We start from the raw sequence: 15,298 nt of genomic DNA on the forward strand, positions 1-15,298 counted from the left end.
GGGGGGGAGGGAGGAGTTGATAATCAGGTTGCCACTTGCCTGGCCCTGCCTAGGGGCTTTCATCTATTCATTCCTGTCTCCCTCCTGCCCACAGTGGTCACGCCCTTTTCAGAAATTCTCGGCTGGTAATCGCGAAGCCGACGCGGAACAAGAGCTCGGGGAACCTGGAGAAAACCGCTTCCATCTGACTTGATTCTGGCAGGAAGTGGGCTCCGTATCGTAATAACCAACATTTGCCAAGCGCTCGTTGATCCTTAACTCGGCCTTGTGAGGTCTGGATATTAGTAGTCCTTTTGCAAAGGAAAACACGGAATAAGGCTTAGAGAGGTCCTGTGAACTGCATTTTTGAGGGGTTGTGGGCTCTGGATTCTAACTACACAATCTGCTGTATTCCCCTCTGATCCCTTCTCTTAAGACGAACTTTCCATTGAGGGAACTTCGTTGGCCTTGAGTCTCCAGAGCCCTCTGCACAGCTGTCGCCTGGATGGGGTACAGTCAGTGTCCAGAGTGAATGTGTCCACCACAGTCTTGATGCCCTCCTCTGCCTACATTGTCCTTTTTCCTGTTTTCTTGGAGGTCCCCCATTCCTGAGTTCTTTGAAAGGCTCAATGTATTCAGAGTCTCAAGAAACTTTCCTCCAAGGTCAGTCCATTACCAGCACCCCTCATCCTCATCCCTCCTTGCTGGGGATGTGTGGGGCCTGGGAAATTCTAAGAGTCACTCACAGTTTTTCAGAGATTGGCCCAAACCCAGCCTCAAGACACCCCCCTCTCAGATGGACTCTCCTCCTCCAAAAGCTTGGCCTTCTTAAAGCTGACACTGAACTGTTCCACGTAATCAGTGCTCCCGAATGGATCATCCATTCTTCTTACTAACAATATTTCTCCTCTAAATGAATATTCAAATTTGGACTTTGTAGAGTGCTTTCACCCAATTGACCTTCACAGCCGCTCCCTGCAAAGTAGCTTTTGCAAATGAGGAGTGAAGGCAGGCAGGGAAGGTGAGGTGGCTGGTCAGGTGAAAGACTGAGCTATGGTTTCTGTCCCACACAACCGCTTTCCTGGAATATCAAGAATTGACTCCAGCCTTCCTGCCCCACTGAATACTGGCTGTACTAAGATGAAATATTTCTGTGTGCCCGAGAGGCTTCTCTGCTTTCCAGTGTCCTCACCCTCCATGGCACACTGACCCAGAAGATTTGCAGCCCCACCCCAAACCCTGTAGTGAAACTGGCCCTGAAGGAGCCCGAGGAGGCTCTGGAGGCTCTTGTAAAAGTTTCCTTCATTCCCTAATTGGCAGGGGGCAGGACAGAGTCTTCCTCTCTGCCCAGGCTCGCCCTGGGTCTCATTTTAGTTCCTGGTGCTCGGTGGGAGGAGCAGGACTGAGTCACCTTGGAGAAACCCTCATCACCTGTATGCGGCCCTTATCTTCTCTCTTCTACCACAGGCTCTGGGGTGGCTTGTCTCAGAGATTCCTTGGGAGCTGAGCCCTTCGCAGGATCCATGCCCCAGCCTGTGCCCCCATGACCAGGTGGATAGCATTCCTCGTACCCGCAACCCAGAATCCTGGCTGACCACACTGAAGCAGGATGCTCCAGCAGGTAAAGTCCTCACCCTAAGATAACCCAGACCCTCAAGTACCTAAGGCAGCTCGGCCTCTTTCGTTTACCCGAATGATGCTTCCACTGCCCTGACCTGGAATGGAGGGAAAGACCCCTTTAAAGGCCTTTCTTCTTTTCTGTCTTCAGAGAGGCACCTCTCTGCCTTTTGTCTGTTGCTGAGAAGCTCTTCCTGATACCTAATTTGAATCTCTCCTGTTGTGGTTTTTAGCTGTTTTCCCTAGGATGGGTAAGACAAGCTGGGTGAGGGAATCCTTGGAGTGTTTTGGTGACCTTACAAGCCTGAACCTGTGAGGGAGTCCTGAGAGATGCTCCTCACAGCCTGAATTGTATAGACAAGTTGGAAGCCTGGGGCTTCCAAGAGGAGGTGTTCTTTAAAGCTGAGCCTTAAAGAAGTAAGAGTTGGGACTTCCTTGGCAGTCCAGTGGTTAAGACTCTGCACTCCCATCGCAAAGGGCACTGGTTCAAACCCTGGTTGGGGAACTCAGATCCTGCATGCCACATGGCTCAGCCAGAAAAAAGAAAGAGTAGGAATTAGTCAAATGGAGAAGGAAAGTAAGCAGTCCAGGCAGAGTCAGCCTGTGCAGAAATGTGGGAGAAGATGACCTATGTGGAAATAGACAAGAATTCTGATGAATGGATCACAGGGAACATGGGGAATGGGATGTGAAACCCGCCCTTCACTGTGGGCCTCTGCCGCTAAAGGCTCCTATGGCCCCAGGCCTGCAGGATTCCAAATCACCCTTCCCTGTGCTGCCTCACCTCCTACCCATATCATCCTTCACTTGCAGCTCTTGGTCCAGAGAGAATGCCAGGTGTTAGCTGAATTTTTTTATTTACTGAGTGTTGGCATTGGGCCATGGAGAAGGAAATGGCAACCCACTCCAGCATTCTTGCTTGGAGAATCCCATGGACAGAGGAGCCTAGTGGGCTACAGTCCATGAGGTCGCACAGAGTTGGACACGAGTGAAGCAACTTAGCAGCAGCCGCAGCAGCCGTTGGGCCAAGGCAGATGTTTAAGATGATTCCTGGACTAGTGGAGTCCCAGGCAAGTAAGACAAGATAACTGAATGTGAGGTCAGCCAGCCTCAAAGGAACCCTGGTAGACTCTGCTGCTTGACCTCTTGATCCTTTGGCTCATGAAACAGGCTTGGAGGCCAGAGAGCAGGCAGCACAGCTACCTGCTCCAGGCTTTTTTTTTTTTTTTGCAGAGGGAGCTTTTTTATTGTGCATTTTTAACTTCTTTCTCATTTAAAAAACAGTAATGTTTATCAGGGCTTCCCTTGTTGGCTCAGCAGTAAAGAATCCACCTGCAATGCAGGAGATGACAGTTCGATCCCTGGGTTGGGAACATCCCCTGGAGAAGGAAATGGCAACTCACTCTAGTATTCTTGCCTGGGAAATCCTATGAACAGAGGAGTCTGCCAGGCTGCAGTCTGTGGGGTCACAAAAGAGTCAGACATGACTTAGCAACTAAACAACAACCATGTTTATCAAAACTGTACTAGCAGCTGCTCCATGTTGCGCTCTTGCTGTATAGTAAGCACTATACTAAGCATTTTACACATATAATTTTGTTTAGTACTTGAGAAGGATACAGTATTACATACCCAATGCCATTATATCCCCATTTTGAAGATAGGGCTCAGAGCAGTTAGGTGACTTATTCAAGGTCACGTTCATTACAACGATGTGGGAAATATAGATAAGCAAAAAGAACATTACAATTACCCATAATTGTACTGCTCATAGATAACTGACATTTTAAAGAATACCCTAGATTTTTCTCCCTAAAAATTTTGAAAACATTTAAAGATATCTTTCTCTTTGTAACCTGCTTTATTCAATTGTAAGGAGGTACTATAATTTAAGCTACTACTTGGACACTTGGGTTTTTTTTTTTTGTTTGTTTTGCATTGTAAATGTTTCTATATACACAGAACATTCTTATGGCCTTTATATAGTATCATGTTCTAAAAGAATTGCAGGGTAGTTTTAAGGCCCTTGGTATGAAAAGTGAAAGAAAGTGAGGTTGCTCAGTCGTGTCCGACTCTTTGCGACCCCATGGACTGTAGCCTACCAGGTTCCTCCGTCCATGGGATTTTTCAGGCAAGAGTACTGGAGTGGGTTGCCATTTCCTTCTCCAGGAGATCTTCCCGACCCGGAGATTGAACCTGGGTGTCATCTGAGCCATCAGTATATTATTGCCTAATGATAAGAGCTACTTTTTAACAGAATGATAATAGCAAACTTTTGGTGGCAGAAACCAGATGTTTTTCTAAATACTTTATGTGCTTGTTAGTATCTATGAGATCTACCACTACTACCACCATTCCCATTTTACAGATGAGGAACATTGGGGTGCAGAGAGACTAAGAAACTTACATAAGATTCTGTAACTAGGACGTGGTGGAATCAGGATTCAAACCCAGGCAATCTAGCTTTCAAGTCCAGCTCAAGAACCATGATACTCAGCTGCCTGTCTGGTTGGATCAGATCTGTTCATAAATTATGGCTGGGTGTGAGTGATTTCCTTTTTCCACTAGGGTAGAGGGATTTGCATGGATATAGTCACGCTCTGACCTCAGCAGTTAATCCTGGAGATAAGAGTCCGCCTTGTGCATGCCTTGTGGTGGGCCTAAGTTCAGAGAACAGGCAGCATCTTTGGAAGGAAACTTATCACTGGGCCTCTCAAATGACACTTGCCACTTTTGCTGGAGATTTTTGAACTCTAAGGTTCACTGGTCTCATTAGAAACCCGCACATAGTAACTTACGTGGTGGTCAGGCGGTTAAGAATCCACCTGCAGGGGACACGGGTTTGTCCAGAAAGATCCCATATTGCCACAGGCGACTGAGCTCTTGAGCTGCAACTGCTGAAGCCCGCTTGCCCCAGAGCCCGTGCTCGGCAACAGGAGAAGCCTGCGCACCCCAACTAGAGAGTAGCCCCTGCTCGCCGCAACCAGAGAAAGCCCCCGCACAGCAGTGAAGACCCAGCACAGCCGAATAAATACATAAAATTTTCGAAAAAAGAAACCCACACATGTTATATCACGGACCCCTTCTTCCAAAAGCAGATTTCAGCCAGGTTACTGCCTGCTCCGCACACCTTCCCTGCCGCCCCCTGGGAGAAGAGAGGAGAAGTGGGATCACAGGAGGAAAGTGGGGAGAAGTTACGTAAAGCGTTGGTATCAGGGATGGGCAAGGGCGAGGCAGAAACGGCCTCTTCCCCACTGGTGCTTGTTCTTGACCTCATCTGCTCTCAACTAGACCAGGGCAGCAGGAGCTAATTAGTTAGCGATCCTAAATTCAGTCCCAAGAGGCACGTGATGAAGGCATGGTACTACCTCACAGCTGATAACGTCTCTATCAAAAAAGGCCCAAACCCTGGTTCTTTCCCTTCGCAGTACCCCCCACCTCGGGCCTCACCCCCGCCAGCCCAGTAAGGTCGGGCACTGACTCACCTGAAAGCTGGAACGAATGGCAGAGAAGAAGGGATCGCATTTATTGATTTCCTGAGTACATGCTTCCCTGATGGCTCAGCGGGTAAAGAATGCGCCTGCAGTGCTGGAGACAGAGGGAATGAGAGTTTGATCCCTGGGTCGGGAAGATCCCCTGGAGGAGGGCATGGCACCCCACTCAGTACTCTTGCCTGGAGAACCCCATGGACAGAGGAGCCTGGCGGGCTTCAGCCCTATGGGGTCACAAAGAGTTGGACACCACTGAAACAGCTAACACTTCCACTTTGAGTACATTCTCTGTGCCAGGTACCAAGGGCTTTGCTTTCTTCCCCCCAACATTTATTTATTTGGCCGCATCAGGTGTCAGTTGCTGCACTCAGGATGTTCATTGCATCGTCTGGTATCTTTCCTTGCAGCACGGAATCTCTGGTTGTGGCACGCAGGTGCAACACTTGGGCTCTCCAGGTGTGGCCCACTGCGTCCAGAGCACACAGGTTCAGTAGTTGTGGCTTGCGGGCCTAGTTGCTCTGCAGCAACATGGGATCTTAGTTCCCCGACCAGGACTCAAACTCACATCCCCAGCCTTGCAAGGCAGATTCTTAATCACTGCTTCACCAGGGAGGTCCCCAACTAAGCGCTTTCCATCTCTTTCTTGTTTTTCTTCCAAACAACCTTGTGAGTTGATTCTGTTTTCCTTTATTTACAAATAAAGAAGCCTCCGCTTAACCTCAGAGAGGTTAAGAAGCTTATGCAGGCTCACAGGTCTAGTTAATGGCGGAGGTACAATTTGAACAACCAGACTGTGATCCCAGAGGCCGGTTTTCTGTCTCTTGTACAAGCCCTCACCCTGACGGAGCTGCCAGCCGGTCTGAGTCCCAGTGCTTCTGGTCCTGTTTTTCCCTCCCAGGTTAATGGCCACGGTTCAGGCTCTGCTGCCCACAGCGGGGAGTCCCTGAGGGAAGACCTGCAGGAGCTCCTGGGCGGGGAGGTCCCACCGCAGCAGCTCAATGACCTCACCAAGGTGAATCCTGTGACGCTGGAGACAGGTATGCCTCCCCCGCCCACCCACCCCACCCCAGAGGGGTGCGCCTTCTCCCAGAGGGTATTCGGCTCCGCTGCCTTGGGTCAGACAGGACGTGGACAGCCAGGTGGGCTGCTCCAGACCCCCGCCTGGCGGCTGCCCTCAGACTCCCCAACACAGGCTTTGCTCCAGATGTGGGGTTCATCTTAATTAGATCTTTCTCATACCTGCTCATCAGGGAGAGGCTGGGCTCTCATGGCTCTTGGCTAATTGCAGAGGGAACTCTGGTAGGTGGGGTGTTAGTCTGTACGTGCAGCTGTGTCTCCATCTGAGCCAGAGTTTGCTAACGGCATCCCTGCCTCAGTCCTGAGGTGTCTGCAGGCCCGGTACATGGCCGACACGTTCTACACCAACGCCGGCTGCACCCTGGTGGCTATGAACCCCTTCAAGCCCGTCCCTCAGCTCTACTCGCCCGAGCTGATGCGAGAGTACCACGCTGCTTCTCAGCCCCAGGTGAGACCCCCGCTTCCCAGGGAATCAGGGCTCCCCCTCCTCCCCACGGGCACCTGGCAGCTTCGCTGTCCTTATCCGTGTCGTTGTCAGCTGGGCTGTCATTCAGAGACTGCTGGGGCTGTGACCTTCCCACCAGAAGCTCACAGAAGTTTGGACACGTGCCAGGAGGTGCAAAATGAGAGAGAAAGCAGTATTTGCTTAACTGATTTTGGATCCTAAAATAGGGACATGGACAGATTTTTTTTTTTCTTGTTTGTGAATTTATTAGTTGGAAAGAATTTCCCAAGGCATATTTGTGTATTTAAAAACCACTTTTTGGGGAAAAGAATAAACTTACGTGCAGTTAGGATTGCCTTGGAAAATTCAGCACATGTTCGTCTCCACTGATTGGGAGGAGGGGTCTCTTCTTACGCAAGTGGGGATGAAGCTGGTACAGGCAGGGAACAGCCCAGAGGATGTTAGCGTGCAGGGAGAAGCCAGAGCAAACTTGGCGGCAGGAGCAGGGTGTTGTGGAGAGAAGCACAGATGAGGGTGGGAAGGTGAGCTATTCCAGGGCTGTCATCAGAGGGTCTGCACCGCAGCTGAGAGTCCACAGAGCTGCTTCATCGGGGTGGGAGTGGGGCTGTGAACAGAGCCCGCCGTGGGGATGAAGTTGGGGGAGTTGGGTTAAGGAAGGTGAGACCAGCGGCTGAATGGCTGGAGGCTTTGTAACTCTCCAGGTGAGAAGTGGGTGGGGTGAGGGCCTAGAGAGAGATGGTTCTGACAGCCTCCAGAATGATGCCCTCTCCCTTCAGGAAGCTGTAGGCAAGCGGTCATTGCTGGCAGAGCCGCACTGGGTCTGCATGGACTAACCCGGCTCATCCAGGGTTCGTGTCTGGGTGGGCAGCCAGGGAGGTCTGGCCTGAGAGCCGGTCTTACCGACTGCCTCCTCAAAGGCAAAGCCGCGTGATGGTCCCCTCTGTTCCCTCAGTGCCCAGCTTGATGCCCAGCACACTGAGAGCAATTAATCCTTGTTGATGGAAAGGAGAACAGTAACATTGGAATCCAAATCACACAGATGCCTTTATTTGCTGAGTGGCCTTGAGAAGGTTATTTAACCCATATGAACCTCCAGTTTGTCATCTATAAAATAGGGTTACTTCTTAGGCAATAACTGGTAAGAAAGTTCTTGCAAATTGTAATAACATAAAATAAAAAAAGTAGCAGAATAAAACTATTGACATAAGATGGGAGGATAACGTGTTAATGTCATAAACTGGTCAAGGCCAGCACTGCTTCCAAACTGAGAGAAGATGAATGGGTCATGCCTGCAGCTGGCCTCACGTTGTTATGCGAAGAAGTTTTTCTAGAGGAAGCCTCCACTGCTGCTGTGGACAGGCTCCCCGTCGCAGCCATCGCTGGATCAACCCCTCCTCGAAGACGGGTTTGCTGCCATGACCTATCACCCCTTGATGTTTCAGACACTGAAGCCCCACATCTTCACTGTGGGCGAACAGACCTACAGGAATGTCAAGAGCCTGATCGAGCCGGTCAACCAGTCTGTTGTTGTCAGTGGAGAGAGTGGCGCTGGAAAGGTAGGCGGGCCTCCTTCCCACCCTGGCAGCTTCATGACTGGCTGGACGGGCAGACAGGCTGGGCTGGGGCTCCAGGGAGTGTCACTCCTGGAGTCAGCGTGCAGTGCTGGGTGGGACCTGGGCAGGAAGTCAGGAGCCAGGGGTTCTAGGCCGGCTCTTCCACCAGCTCTGCCCTGACCCGAGGGGAGAGTCTTTCCTCTCTGAGCCTTCATGTCCTCATCAGAGGACTCTCCCAGCTCTGACAGCCATTGGAAACAAAAGTCAGCAGTTGGGGGTTCCAGCATAGCGTTGAAGAGCATATCAGAACAGTATTCAGCTCTTGCAGACCTCAGTTCTTCCACGTGTAAAATGGCAAGGAGGGAAGGACTGGCACGTAGCTCACAGGGGCCTTCTGCGCACGTAAGGCGCTTGGTGGCGTGCTCGGCACACGGCAGCACTCCTCCAGAGTCGTTGGGGTTCCAGTAAGGAAGCACCCCGCCTGCATCTCTGGGTCACCGTTGATGGCAAGGGTGGTGCATGGGGCCGGATGCGGGGAAGGACAGAGTCTCCTGTGTGGTCATGCGGTCCCCAGGCGGCACAGTCAGTCCAGGTGACACGGAACATTGTGCACGGATGGGTGAGGAGTTGCACGGCTGTCAGAGGCCTGCTGGCCGGGGCCTCACCCCCTTCTTGTCAAGCCTCACCAGCCACCCAACCCTTTCCTCCACGTTACCTTCTCAAGGGATTCTTTGGACCGTAAACCCACTCTATCTACAGTCACCCATGAAAGCATTGCCAAGCACCTAGGCAGGTTCTAGGCCCTGGGCTAGCCATGAGGAGTGGCAAGTGGAGAAACAGAGATAGCCCAGTTGGTAAAGAATCCACCTGCAATGCAGGAGACCCTGGTTCGATTCCTGGGTCAGGAAGATCCACTGGAGAAGGGATAGGCTACCCACTCCAGTATTCTTGGGCTTCCCTTGTGGCTCAGCTGATAAAGAATCTGCCCATAATGGGGAAGACCTGGGTTCAATCCCTAGGTTGGGAAGATCCCCTGGAAAGGAAAAGGCTACCCACTCCAGTATTCTGGCCTGGAGAATGCCATGGACTATGTATAGTCCATGGGGTCCCAAGGAGTCGGACATGACTTAGCAACTTCCACAACAATGCTTGGCCCAGTGGGAAAGACAGACAAGGAAGCAGATGAAGACTGCACGCTCTAGGGATGAGGCTAGGACTTGGGTACACAGGTGATCTTCGAGAGCTGTGCCGAGGCTGCTGGTGGGGTGGTGATGCTCGGCTCCTGGATGAAGCCCATTGTCCTCCAGAATTGCTCTGGGGAGCTGAGGCTGGACCTGGCCCTAGACCCATGCAACCAGAGCTCAGAAACCCTTTATTGAATAGCTACTGTGGTCATGGGCTGGGCCTGGTATCTTTTTAAAATTTATTTTTAATAACTAGCAATATAGCTACATAGTTCAAAAATCGAGCAATACTACAGGGCTTACAAAGAAAAACAGCGGCCCTGCCTCGTGTCTCTCAACCCTGTTCCCTGTCTCAGGGGCAGCTGCCTTTCCATCTTAGCAGTTTGTTTGGGTATGGCCATCCATGTTTCTAAACAACGTGCTTATGTAATTAGTTACTGATTTTTCCCTTTTGAACCTTCGCTGTTCACTTCCTACTTTGACGGTGTAGCCCTGTTACCCTGCCCCCAAATGCATATGTAATTATCTTATGATTTCTAAGGAGGTTAATATATATAGTGCTCTTATGATTTCTAAGGAGGTTAATATATATAGTGCTATGTACGTATTGTTCACAGCCAAGCACTATAATATCCTATGATTATATTTTCTTTCTTGTATGATTTTTACTTTCTTCTTAATAACTCCCACATATATTCACTTGTATAGTTTTTACATACCTGTTCTTTATTATCAAACTTGTCACCAGAACTGGGAAACACCTGCCCAGCTGGCAGTACATCAAGTGCTTTTTCTCCCCTGGTGATGCCCTAGCTAGCGCTCTCATGTCTCCTCCATCCGGACTGGTGGCTGCCAAGGGCTGCTGGGGAGCTGTCACCCGGGAGCTGTCTGCCCCGCTCTGGGGATCCAGAGTGCCGTCCGTCCTGTGGTAAATCCCGTTGTCGGAGGCCAGTGGCTTCCTCCTCTTGCTTTACTGCCTTGTTTTACTGGAGCGTTTTCTTTAGTAGCTTCTCGACAAAGGTTACATGAAGGGCATATTTTGAGTTGTTGCACATCTGCAAATGTTTATTGTGCCTTAATTTGACATCTTGGCTGGATATTCTGATCTCAAGTTGGAAATGATTTTCTTTCTGAATTTAGAAGTTATTTCTTCATATATTCTTCGAGTGTTGATGTTAAAAGTCCCAGTCCTTAAGTGGCAGTTTGTATTTTCTTTCCAAAAGTTTTTAGGGTCATCTCGATAGGTGTTGAAATTCACAGTGATGTGTCTTTTCTCTCTTGCCGTGCTGGATACTTTGTGTAGGTCTTTTTAACCTTGAGACTCATGTCCTTTAGATTGGGAAAATGCTATATCTAATAATTTAATAATTTACACCACTTGTTTTCTCCTTCTGAAATTCCTATTAGTAGGGAGTTTGATAAATTGTCTAATATCCTATTTTTCTTACATATTCTTCTGTCTCTTAATATTTTGTCCTGTCTTCTGGGAGATATTCTCTAATTTATCCTTCAATTCTTTTTAATTTTGAATTTTTATTAAGCAGTTTACTTCTAAGAGTTCTTTCTTATTCTCTGAGTATTATTCCCCCAGCATCTTGGTCTTATTTCTTCTCTTCTCTTTGAGGATCTTTCATGATTTTTACTTGGCTCCTGCCCTTTTCATTTGTTTCCTTCTAGTTCCTTTTCCTCTTTTGTTGTGATATTTGCAATCATGTAAAAGAAGTTTACCAAGTAGTTGATGATCTTTGAATTTCTGTTCATACTTAAGAGTAAAGCCTTAAGCAACTGATTAGAATCTACGTTTATGGACAGGATACCATAAACATAAGAGATTATGAAAGAGTTTAGAAAGCTACCTCACCAGGGGTAGCTTTCTAAACCTGTGGGACCCTGAATGCCCATAACTTTGTTCTCATGAGCTTGTTAGTATCTTTTCTCCAGAAAAGATTTCATCCAATCTCTTTCCTGAGAGATGGAAACTACAGTTATATGGAAATGATAAAAATTAAAAACATGAACAACTCCTTTATGCTTATCAGCAGGTTAGACATGCAGAAGAATACATCAGTGAACTTGAGAGTGGGTCAATACAAATCAAAAAACAAAGAGGGAATTGAGAAACAAAGAGAAAAAGTGCGTCCAGGAGCTTTGGTGCAACATCAGATGGTTTTCCATACTTGGAATTGGTGTCCCAGGTGAAGAGAGAATGTGGGTCGGAAGTATTAATAACATCCTAAGAAAATTACCAAAAGCTGGCAACCACAGATCCTTGTTCTTAAATGCAATTGAAAGGAGAAATAAAGTCAAAATTAGTAGTTTGATGTTTGTACATTCAAGTACACGTGGAATTGATATGGATTCTTCTGAGCCATAAAACAAATCTCAATTTGAAAAGATTAAAATATGAACTGTGTTGTAAATACCCTTTGGTAAACCCAAATATCCTTTGGGTCAAAGAAGTAATCACAATGCATGTTAGAAAACACTTTGAACTGAATGAAAAGGAAAGCACAACATATCAAAATCTGTGCTTTAAAAAAAAAAAGCAGCGCCTGGAGGGAAATTTGTTGTAGCTTGTGTTAGAGAGCACGAGAGGCTTGCGCACCACACCTGGAAAGAAGCCCCACTTGCCACACCTAGAGAAAAGCCCACACAGCCACCAGGATCCAGCACAGCCAAGAATGAGTGAATTGTCGCTGTTGAATCGCTGAAGTCATGTCCAGCTCTCTGCGACCCCACAGACCGCAGCATACCAGGTATCCCTGTCCTTCGCTATCTTCCGGGGCTTGCTCAAACTCATGTCCATCGAGTCGGTTACGCCATCCAACCATCTCATCCCTGTTGTCACCTTCTCCTCCTGTCCTCAATCTTTCCCAGCATCAGGGTCTTTTCCAGTGAGTCAGCTCTTTGCATCAGGTGGCCAAAGTATTGGAGCATTGGTCCTTCCAATGAGTCTTCAGGGTTGATTTCCTTTAGGATTGACTGGTTTGATCTCCTTGCAGTCCAAGGGACTCTCAAGGGTCTTCTCCAGCACCACAATTTGAAAGCATCAGTTCTTTGGCTTTCACTCACATCTGTACATCACTACTGGAAAAACCATAGCTTTGACTATACGGACCTTTGTCAACAAAGTGGTGTCCATAGTTCTTAAATAAATAAAAATATTTTTTTAACAAAACACTAAAGTAGAAACAGAAAAAAATAATGAAGTAAATGAAATCAATGGCTGTCTTTTTTAAAGATCAGTAAAATCAGTAACCCTCTAGTCAGACTTTTTTATTGGCCATGAGGCACAGCTTGTAGGATCTTAGTTCTCCGACCAGGGATCAAACCTGAACCCCTTGCAGTATAAGCACAGAATCCTAACGACTCGACCGCCAGGGAGGTCCCCTTCTAACCAGACTTAGAGAGAGAAAAGGACAAATTACAAATGTCAGAAATGAAAGAATAGGCATAACAAAAGATCCCACAGATGAGATTTTTCATTAACTTTATTTCAATAAATTCTCCAATTTAATGAAAGAGTATTTTGAAACAGTTAACGGCTGCAGCTCACACAAGAAGAAATATATAACCTGAATATCTAAATTTCTGAGGCAAATTTAAATCGTAGTTAAAAATCTTTCCTCTTAGAAAGCCCCACGCTCAGGCGGTTTCACTTTGTGGATTCTTCCAAGTGTTTAAGACCCTGATGCTGGGAAAGATTGAGGGCGGGAGGAGAGGGGGCAACAGAGGATAAGATGGTTGGATGGCATCACCGACTCGATGGATGTGAGTCTGAGCAAAGTCTAGGAGACAGCGAAGGACAGGGAAGCCTGGTGTGCTGCAGTCCCTGGAGTCATGAAGAGTCGGACACGACTGAGCCACTGAACGACAGCTACAACCAAGTGTTTCTGAAAATTAATGTTACCAGTTCCATACAGGTTCTTCTAGAAAACAGTAGAGAGGGAACACCTCCCACCTCAGAGCGAGACCTAAAAATACATATACCAAAAGAGCAACCAAAAAAAAAAAAAAACCCAAAACAAAGCTACAACTAAAAACTTAGATCTAGAGCAGTGACGAGATCCAGAGTCAGTATATGGAAATCTCTTGTGGCTCTCTGTCCTCACAATGAACAATTGGAAATTAAAATGTAAATAGACCTCATCTATTTACATGGAGAAGGAAATGGCAACCCACTCCAGTGTCCTTGCCTGGAAAATGTCATGGACAGAGGAGCCTGGTGGGCTGCAGTCTGTGGGGTCGCAAAGAGTCGGGCACGACTGAGCGACTAACACTTAACACATACAGACCTCATCTCAGCTGATTATAAAAACAGTGGGGATTTTATAATTAGATTGCCTGAGTATAAATCAGAGCCCTATCATTTACTGAATATGTCATCTTCAATAAAATTTAGGTTTTCCTGATGCCCGAGTTTCATCATTTTGAAAGCAGGTAGTATATAACTGCACTGCATCTGTAGGGCTGGTGAAAACATACGTGGCTCAGTAGCCTGCTCAGGTCGGTGTGGGTGGCCCTCCTCTATCCCAGCCCCCGTCATTCCTTTTTTTCCTCTTTGGCCGAAGGGTGCCTTGCGGCTCGCAGGCGTTCCCCTAGTTGTGTCCTGCGGGCTTCTCTTGTTACGGAGCACAGGCTCAGTAGTTGCCACTTACCGGCTTCTCTAGTTGCGGCTCTTGGGCTTAGTTGCCCCATGGCACGTGGGATCTCAGTTCCTCAACCAGGAATCGAACCCTTATCCCCTGCCTTAGAAGGCAGATTCTTAACCGCTAGACCACCGGAGAAGTTCCTCACCACCGCCCCCCCATTCGTAAATGCACCCTCAGGAGCTAGGAGAAGCAGAAGTCGGTCAGATGAGGGACACAGTTGAATTCAGCTTTCAGCCCTTTGATCAGCAACACGGATGGCGGACAAGAGGGCGGTCGCGGGCCCCAGTCCCCCTGGCAGGCTCACACGTGGACGGAACGCGGGCACAGCTCCCACGGGGCCATTTCTGCCGCAGACATGGACATCCCGCTGCCTGATGAAGTTCTACGCCGTGGTGGCCGCCTCACCCACGTCCTGGGAAAGCCACAAGGTTGCCGAGAGGATCGAACAGCGCATCTTGAACTCCAACCCCGTCATGGAAGCTTTCGGTAAGCCCAGCGTCCTCCGCACAGCTCCTCCGCCCCGTCTCCTCTGGAATTTACCACCATCCGGGCAGGGGAGCAGTGTTTTGAGACCCTCGCTTTGCGGGGTGGAGAATGACTCATCATTCAGTGCCTTGGATCCCCAACCATGCCTCCCGGGTGCCCTTAGCCTCCTTCCGGCTGTGGTCGCATCACTCTGTCGTCCTCTCCGTCTCGCCCAGGCAGAGGGAGCAGAGGTGCGGGAGAGGCTCACCCAGTCCGTGTCCCGTCCTTCTGAACAGCTCCCTGATGGTTCAGAGAAGGGGACATGTCTGAGGATGCACAGCAGTCGTGTCCATGTTGGCACTCTAGATGTTGCGCCTTACTGTCCACCTCAGTAGTAACGCTTGTTTTTTTTGAGGGGGGTGGTGGGGCATACCGGTCTCTGCTGCTGCAGATGGGCCTTCTCTCGTTGTGGCAAGTGGAGGCTGCTCTCCAGTTGCAATGCCCAGGCTTCTCGTTGCAGTGACTTCTCTTCTTGAGAAGCACAGGCTCTAGGCGAGCAGGCTTCGGTAGTTGTGGCACATGGGCTTAGCTGCCCCGAGACACATGGAATCTCCCTGGACCAGGGATCAAAAACCTGTGTCTCCTGCATTAGCAGGAGTATTTTTAACCCCTGGACCACCAGGGAAGTCCCGACACCTTGTTTTTGATCCTTTCCCTTCAAACAAAAATCCCTGACTGCCTAGATTGGCTCTTCCCACTTTGCCAGAAAGTTCTAACCCAACTGAATCACACTTGCTAAAAGCCCAAGTGCCCA

General features: G+C 48.7%; 1 protein-coding gene across 6 annotated transcripts in view; it reads left to right on the forward strand.

Annotated features, from left to right (window-relative positions):
• Positions 1–15,298, forward strand: part of MYO19 (myosin XIX) — a 43,874-nt gene that overhangs the window by 11,579 nt on the left and 16,997 nt on the right. For 2 of the 6 annotated variants that reach the window (XM_070390522.1, XM_070390518.1), the window contains exons 2-7: positions 95–642; positions 1,447–1,600; positions 5,986–6,124; positions 6,464–6,612; positions 8,073–8,186; positions 14,373–14,505. In XM_070390522.1, the coding sequence (XP_070246623.1) occupies positions 1,589–1,600; positions 5,986–6,124; positions 6,464–6,612; positions 8,073–8,186; positions 14,373–14,505 (547 nt within the window). In that variant the 5' untranslated portion in view covers positions 95–642; positions 1,447–1,588. The other 4 variants (XM_070390520.1, XM_070390519.1, XM_070390521.1 and 1 more) reach the window with 4 other exon arrangements.

The sequence above is a fragment of the Bos mutus genome, chromosome 19 (assembly GCF_027580195.1).
Source record: "Bos mutus isolate GX-2022 chromosome 19, NWIPB_WYAK_1.1, whole genome shotgun sequence".
NCBI lineage: Eukaryota > Metazoa > Chordata > Mammalia > Artiodactyla > Bovidae > Bos > Bos mutus.